Source organism: Passer montanus, unplaced genomic scaffold, assembly GCF_014805655.1.
Source record: "Passer montanus isolate IOZ18808 unplaced genomic scaffold, ASM1480565v1 scaffold53, whole genome shotgun sequence".
In the NCBI taxonomy this organism is placed as follows: domain Eukaryota; kingdom Metazoa; phylum Chordata; class Aves; order Passeriformes; family Passeridae; genus Passer; species Passer montanus.
The window spans coordinates 4,830,594-4,838,373 of record NW_024370263.1 but is presented as its reverse complement, the minus strand read 5'-3'; the positions used below and the strand labels follow the sequence as shown (position 1 = coordinate 4,838,373).

General features: G+C 58.5%; 2 protein-coding genes across 3 annotated transcripts in view; both read right to left on the bottom strand.

Moving 5' to 3' along the window:
* Window positions 1–446: 446 nt before the first annotated feature.
* Window positions 447–2,454, bottom strand: SELPLG (selectin P ligand). The gene is made up of 2 exons (XM_039724895.1): window positions 2,324–2,454; window positions 447–1,577 (listed from the first exon to the last, which is right to left on the bottom strand). Exon 2 carries the CDS (start codon window positions 1,570–1,572, stop codon window positions 478–480), a length of 1,095 nt encoding a protein of 364 aa, XP_039580829.1. The 5' UTR covers window positions 1,573–1,577; window positions 2,324–2,454; the 3' UTR covers window positions 447–477.
* Window positions 2,455–3,717: 1,263 nt separating this feature from the next.
* CORO1C (coronin 1C) overlaps window positions 3,718–7,780 on the bottom strand; it is a 47,825-nt gene continuing 43,762 nt past the window's right edge. Inside the window, exons 9-11 of one of the 2 annotated variants that reach the window (XM_039724891.1) lie at window positions 7,245–7,302; window positions 6,916–7,161; window positions 3,718–6,204 (exon numbers count right to left, since the gene is read on the bottom strand). In XM_039724891.1, the coding sequence (XP_039580825.1) occupies window positions 6,085–6,204; window positions 6,916–7,161; window positions 7,245–7,302 (424 nt within the window). In that variant the 3' untranslated portion in view covers window positions 3,718–6,084. The remainder of the gene's footprint in view (window positions 6,205–6,915; window positions 7,162–7,244; window positions 7,303–7,780) is intronic. The other variant, XM_039724893.1, reaches the window with a different exon arrangement.

The following is a 7,780-nucleotide window of genomic DNA, read 5'->3' as shown; positions in this document are numbered from 1 at the left end:
GGCAGCGGCGGCTCCGGAGGCGTCCCCGCCTCGCTGCAGCGACCGCAGGCAGGAACACGTTGTGCCGCGAGCGCACCCGTCCTGTCCCCGTCCCCGTCCCCCCGCGTTTCCGCCCCGTCCCCCCCGCCCTTCCCGCTCCCACGAGGCCGAGCCCAGGCGGGCAGGGGGTCCCGGGGGCTGCGGTCCCATCCCCAGAGTCCCGGGGTCTGGTCCCTGCCTGCCGAGGAGTGACCGCGGGTTTCGTTTCTGCTCCCCCAGGGGCTTTGTGGGGGAGGATGGAGAAGCGAAATTTCGGCAGCAGGATGTGGGCAGGGAGGGGGCTGCCAGGAAGAGACCACCATGTCGGGGTAACTCTTTAATGGGATGCGCTTCGGGGGCTGAGCTGACCGCGGGGCAGCAGCTCCGTCACAGTGGTCCAAGCGAAAACACCGGGGGACAGGGGGGGCACCTGCGGGATGCAGGAGCCATCCCTGCGGCTCAGGAGTGCTCCGGCAGGAAGCTGCTGAGAGTCAGGTTGTCTCCGTCGGGCTCGGCGCTGCCGTCGGGCAGCAGCAGCTTGTGCCTCCGAGCGGGGACCGGCCGGGGACCGGCGGCCGCCTCGGCGTCGGGCAGCAGCGAGGAGATACAAACCATCTCGGTGCGGCTGAAGCGGCGCTCGCCCGACCGCGCCCGCCGCCACAGCAGCGTCCCCAGCACGCCCGTGCACACCAGGAAGGTGGCGGCCACCAGCCCGAGCAGCAGGATGGCCAGCAGGCACTTGCTCATCACCCCGCTGGGCTCCCAGGGCACCGCGGTGGCCACCGGCGTCGTGTCCCAAGTGGCCGGGAGGGTGGATGCAGGCGGAGATCCGGATTTCTTGGGTTTCCTGTAGCCGGTGCTGGTGAGGACAAAGGCTGGGGGGGCTGTAGAGCGCGGCCCCGTGGAGGAGCTGCTGTCCAGGCCATCAGTCACTGTGTCCTCCTCGATGAGCCAGCCGGGGGTGGTGGTGGCGATGCCCTTTTGGGCTGCTGTCGCTGTGGCAGGCTCTGAGCCTGGCAGCAGGTCGGGATCAGGGGGATCTGTCTCATCCATGGGATCAGCTGTGGTGGGCACTACAGGCACCCGGAGCAGGCTGGTGCTGACGCTGGGCACTGCTGGTGCCACAGAGTCCTCCAGTAACTCAGGTTTAGGGGAATCTGCCTCATCCATAGGCTCGGCTGTGGTGGGCACTGTGAGCACCTGGAGCAGGCTAGTGTTGGTGCTGGGCACTGCTGCTGCAGAGCTCAGGAGCAGCTCAGGCTCAGGGGAATCATCCATGGGATCAGCTGTGGTTGGCACTCGGAGCAGGCTGGCCTTGGTGCCAGCTGCTGGCAGTGGCACGGAGCCACCATGGCTCTTGTCACTGCTGATCATCGTGGTGGCACCGGGCTCCTGCCCACTGTCATCCCTCTTCCCACGGGAGAGGGACAGGGGCTTGGCCTCCCCCCAGACCCACTGCCCGCCCCAGGGCAGCCCTGGCTCCAGCAGCTCAGCCCCACACGCCCACAGGGGGCTCAGCACCAGCAGCACCAGCACGGCCCAGCCCGGCGCCATGGGACCTGCAGGGGACAGAAAGGGCAGGTGACATCGGGGTCCTGCTCCCCGCGGGAGAATGCTGAGTGTGGAACTGCCCCAGTATGGGATCACACGCCAACCGAGGATCCTCCTTCCCCTCTGGAGAGGGGTCCTCGGCTTTGGGGGGATGGTAGAAGGCACCCAGCGTCCTTTTCCTGCCACAGCCCCCTCCTGCGGGAGCTCAGCACCGATGGCTCTGCTTCAGGAGCAAGTTTTGATAAGGAAGTTGAGTGTCTGGAAATGGGAAATCAGCCGTGATGGAGGCGGCTGCTGCGGGACGGGGCAGTTGCGGGATGAGTCTCCGTGTGGAAATGAAACCACAGGGATGTCACCCAGGTTCTGACAGACACCCCTTGCCAGGGTGCCCATCCTCCCCTCCACCTGCTGGGCTGGCACAGGTCTCCAGGGCTGAGGCCACCACGAGCCTGTGTCTCTGTGCTGGAGCAGGAGAGGCAAATCCACCCCAAACTCCCCCCAAATCCCCCTGTTCCATCACCAATCCCCCCCACGTTCTCCCGGCAGCCCCGCTGGGCGGAGGCCACCGAGATCCCGAAGATCCACACCCAACAGCATCCAGACACGGCTGAATGCTCCGAGCATCCCAGGATGCTCCCACCTCCCCAAAGCACCCCCAGGCCCCAGCACGGAGCGTGGCACCCTCAGGGACCCAGAGCACCCAGAGCATCCCGGGGGCCCAGCCCCGCTCCAGCCCCTTCCCACCAGGGCTCACCTGTGCTGATGGACGCGGCGGGATCCCAACTGCAGGACTCACGGGCGAGGGCTGGCACGGGCCGGGGGGCGAGGGCGGCCCCAGCACCGGACCCGCGGGGCGTCGTGGGCCACCCTCCGCCTGCACCTCCGGCCGGGCGGGGAAGGGCGGGAGCGCGGAAAAGCGGCTGCGGTTTCAGAGCCCGCGGGGGAAGGACGTCACGGCGACAGCGGGGCCAGTGAAGGATGGGGGGCTGCGGGCACCCCCGGGGAGGGTGGCAGGGTGTGGGCTGCACCCCAAAAAGGGGCTTCCTCGGAGGGCTCGGCCCCACCGGCGGCCCCGCGGAGCAGCTGCGCTCCGGGGCTCGCGTCGCTCCGAAAGCAGAAGTGACGGCAAACCTGGTGCCAGGGCTGCCACCCCCGCGGGCACGGTGTGGGCATGGCCAGGGAGGGGACCAGGGTGCCCTGAGATACCTCAGCACCGGGAAACGCTTTAGCACACGAGGTGGAGGAGGGTGAAGGCCTGACTTGATGTTTTGCACAGCCCTTGTGCCGGGCTCCTTCTCCCTGCACCATCCCCAGGATGCTCGGAGGGGCTCTCGGGGGCGCTGCCTGGCATTGTCCTGGGTGTTGTCCCAGCCTCGTGGCACTGGCACGACAGGAAACCCCCCGCCCCAACCGCAGCTCTGGGGCGGGAGGCGCAGCCGCAGCCGCAGGAAGGTGCTGCAAGAGGCACATCCGCAGGAACGGGCTCGGGGTGTCAACAACCCCCCGCCTCGGAAACCCGGCCCGTGCCTGCTCTGAAACACCTGGCCAGGGCCTGGAAGAGGAGGAAATGGGCTCAGGCCGCTGGGATGACCATCCCTGGGAGGGATCCATGGTGCTCAGGGAGCGCTGACTCTCTGGGAGCATCCCTGCCCGGCTTTGGGGTGGTGCCGGGGTCGGGGTGTTCTGGAGGTTGTGCAACATCCCCTGAAATGCCTCAGCCCTGAGAAAACTCAAACCTGGGTGGAGTAAGAGATGCTGTTTCCAGCACAGGCTCTGTGTCATTTCAGACTTCCTGTAGCCTGATTTCACCTGGGGAGGAGCAGAATGAGGCCCCCCCGATCCAGGGTAATTCCCAAGCAGGGCTGTTCCTTCCTGGGAACACATCATCCCCATCCACCCCGAGATCCCCCAGCCCACCTGTGCCATCACATCCCACATCCAGCCAAGCTCTTGGGCTCATCACTGGGAATCACCAGGGAGGATCCCAGGTGTGATCCCAGGAATGGGCCCTGGCTCTCCTGGGACAAGAGCAGAAGGTCCCCAAGGACCCCCTGAGCCACAGCCCCCCACTGAAGTGTCCCTCACTTCATATCCCAGTTATCAATCAGAGCTGGAATGCCGAGAGCCAAAGGAAAAGCCAAGCAGAGGCAGTTTATAATCAATGACTTTTATCTTTTGAAAATGGAAGCAAATATTTGGACAGATACTCTGGCCGCTCTATAAGAGCGCGTCTTTCCGGACTGGGCTGGTTCTCTCCCGGGATATCACGGCTACAAAAAGCTTCAGGCACTGACTCCGGTTGAGCCTGGCGAGGCATCAGTTCATTTAAATAAAATACAGGCTAGGAACTAAAATCTCCCACACCCCCACCCCCGGGCACCTCAATCCAGCGGCTCCCAAAACTGATTTCCCTCCAATGTTAGGAACAAACCCGAGGTCCCCGAGCACACAACCCTGAAGTCACACGTACAAATCAACACAGAAATCACCACTGTGGGGAGAACAACCTTCGGGTTTGGGATCCAAAAGAAAAAAAAAAATCCATAAAAATACACATCTCAGGCATTTACTGCAATACAGAAACGTCACCAAACAGCCAAAGAACCTGGAGCAGCCGGATTGTGGATCCACGGGCACAGGGCAGGGGATGCCACTTGTCCCTAAAACACAGAAATCCCACTTTTCTGAAGCTTTCCTGCTCTGCAATCCCACCACATCCTCTGTCTCCTCCATCCCGTCCTCGTGCCTCTCCAGCTACGTCCCCCGGCCGATTCTGCCTCCACACACACATCCCTCCACAACAGGGAATCTTAACCTGGAATTCTGAACATGCAAACACTGGGAAAAATGGAAAATTGGAGAATTCCTAGCTAAACTAATGGAAAATTAAAAAATCAATCACTTCAGCCTGGATGAGGGACTCGTGTCCAGTGGGATGCTCCGAGGGGGGAGCACATGGAGCTGCCACAGGGACAGAATCCAGCTGGGATAAGGACCCAGGGCTCTCAGACACCTGATGGTCTCTGCCCACCTGTGGATTCAGGATGGGTTATCAGCACTCCCTGGCACTGCAGAGATGGGCTGTGCCAGGAATGGCAGCACCAATCCTGCCTGGCACAGCTTCCTGGGGTGTCCTGGATCCCATTCCCAGCACAAGGACACAGCCTGGGAGCAGGGAGCCAGCCTGCCCCACCCCTGACAGCTCCTCCACAGGGGAGACCCTGCCTGAGCAGCCTCCATGGAATTCCAGGAGGAGCTCGCCAGCCTAGAGCCTCTCCCTGCAGGATCCCAAAGGAGCTGTGTGAGAAACCAGTTCTCCAAACTGGGAGCAAATCCATCCTCCCAGTCCCTTCTGAAGGGCTGGGAGTGCAGTGGGGGTTTGGGGTTGGAGGTCGCTCATCTGATCCGGGAACAAATCCTTTCCTGCAGGGAAGGGTGGGAGGCAGGAATGGGAATGATGGACAGGAGAAAAATGATAAAAAAGTAACAACAGAGGCATTTTGTGGAGAATTATCATGGAAAAATCACCTTTCTGCTGCTAGTGCTGCCTTGGAAGCACAGAAAATTCCTATTATCAGCACTGGTGTGAAGGGCTGATGGATTCCAAAAGCTCCTTAAAATCCATGAGCTCAGGAGTGTTGGGGGGCAGGAACAAGGATTTACAGCAACGACTGCTGGCATCCCACAGCTCACCTGGAACTCCATGGATAAAAACATTCCTGCATGGAAGTCACTTCTGCCTTGAAATGGAAATAAAAATGAGCAAGCAAAATGAGTGAGTTTGGTCATGGAAACAAACCTTGGGATTGTAGGAAAATGGGAACATGGTGCTGGCTTAAAACTTCAGTAGGAAATAAATCCCTTCGTTCAGAATGATATATTTGTATTTTTCTGTCAGCCAACAGGGCTGGGGACACATTGTGGAGCAGGAAAGGCAGCTGATCCCATCTCCAAGGGGATTCCACAGGGAAGAGAAAGGAAGGGAACCCACCTGATTGTTCCAAATGGAGGATTTATACAAAATAGCTTCAGCTTTGTTCTCTGCACAGTGTAAACACCCCCCACACCCCCTGTCCCTTGGAATGGAAACACAAATACTGCAAAAGTGGCAAATAAGAAAAATAAAAGCAATTTTTTTTTCTATTTTTTGGCAACTCTAAAAAAAAATGGTTAAGAACAATGTGGCGTTGGTCCCTAAATCTAGAAAAAGATATTTGGGCATGACACTGAAAGTCAAGAATGGATTCGTTTTTCAAGGATTCATAATAACATCTGGAAAAAACCCCAAAAAAACTGTAAAAGTAGCACTTCTCGTTTTTGCCTTGTTTTTGACACAGTCACAGAAATTCATTGGAACATCGGGAAACGAAAAAAGATCTTTCACTAAAAAGCTTGGCTTGAAATCATCGGCTCTCGTTGACGTGGATTTAGGAGAACAGGAAAGCTCGTACTGGAATGCTGCAGGCTGCTGCTGGCTGAACTGGGAGCTGGGATGTGCCTGGGCTGGCGGCCCCGTCAGTCCGCGATCTTGGCCATCTGCTGCTCCAGCTTGGAGATGCGCTCGTCCTGGTTGGAGATCGTGTCCTTGATGGATTTCAGCTCCTTCAAAATCTCGTCCAATTTGGCGTCGTTTTGCTGGAAGATGAGAGAAGGATGAGTGAGGAGAGCTCTGGGGTTTCCCAAGGAAAGGGCTCCTCCCTGTGGGATTGTTGGAGGGATGAGGGTGTGATGGACTCTGGAGCAGTTGGGATGCTCAGGGCATGGAGCAGCATCTCCAGCAGCACCAGGGCACCCATCCAGGACCAGCAGCTGCTCTTCAAGCCATACTTTCCCCTGTGTCCCAAAGGACAGGGATTAGTGGTGAACAAGGTGCTGCTGCTGGGTTAGGGTTGGACTTGGGGATCTTGAGTTAGGGTTGGACTTGGGGATCTTGAAAGTATTTTCCAACTTTAATGGTTCTGTGATTTAGAAAAAACAATTTCAGGTAATCTTCCATATCTACAGAAGCATTAGAATCACAGACTCCTGGAATATCCCAAGTAGAAAGGGACTCACAGGGATCATCCAGTCCAACTCCTGGCCCTGACCAGGACACCCCAACAATCCCATCCTGTGCCTAAGAGCCTTGACCAAATACTCCTGGAGCTCTGGCAGCCTTGGGGCTGTGACATCTCATGGGGAGCCTGGGCAGTGCCTCAGTACCCTCTGGGGGAAGAACCTTTTCCTGATACCCAGCCTAGCCTTCCCCTGACAGAGCTTCAGCCATTCCCTCAGGCCCTGACACTGGTCCCACCCTGGCATTCCCTCCTGAGGCCACCACCCCCAAAATTCCTGGAGTTTACTCACAGAGTTTGAGGCATCCGCTGCTTTCTTTGGAGCGTTTATGAGATCACTCTTCTTGTTCCCAGCAGGTTTGTTGTCCAGTATGTTCTTCTTGACCACCTTGAGATCCCTGTTTTTGCCTGGAATGTACCCGTGCTTCAAGGAGATGAGGAGAGGATCAGCGTTCTTCCCCTCAAACCACTCCTCTGCTTCCAGAGCTGCTTCTGGGCCGGCTGTGTCCGGGTACAGGTCGTCCTGGAAGAGGTCAGACTGCAAGGCAGGAGACATGGATCAGTCAGGAGCTTTGGGAGGCAGGAGCTGGCTCCAAAGCCTGGCCCCAGGGCAGTGCTCACCTTGCGGGGAACCGTCATGATGATGGGCTCACACTTCCTCTCGTGGAGCTTGAAGAACCTGCCGTGGAAAAGGAGAGGTGGGACAGGGAGTGAGGATCAGGGAGATGGAGGAGATGGGAAAGGAGCAACCCCAAGGAACCACAGAAATCCCTGAGACCACCAGGTCCAACCATTCCCCCAGCACTGCCAAGGCCACCATAACCAATGTCCCCAAGTGCCACATCCACATGGCTGTTAAATCCCTCCTGGATGGGGACTCCACCCCTGCCCTGGGCAGCCCCTTCCAACACCTGACCCCCCTTTCCATGAAGAAATTGTTCCTAGTATTTGAGATCCTTCCCCCTTGTCCTGTCACTTGTTCCTGGGAGAAGAGATGGCTCATGGTCCCAGCCAGCAGTGACGTTCCCTCCTGGAGCCACTGCAGTGACATCCCAAGATGTTTCCTGCCCTTCCCAGGTTTTCTGAACCACGGCTGCCCTGTGCTCACTGCTCTGCTGCTTTAACCACTCCTGAAACCCCCAGCCCCAGCTCCCAGC

Coding starts and splice junctions, on each gene's coding strand:
- SELPLG (XM_039724895.1), bottom strand. CDS start 1,572: ATGGCGCCGGGCTGGGCCGTGCTGGTGCTGCTGGTGCTGAGCCCCCTG.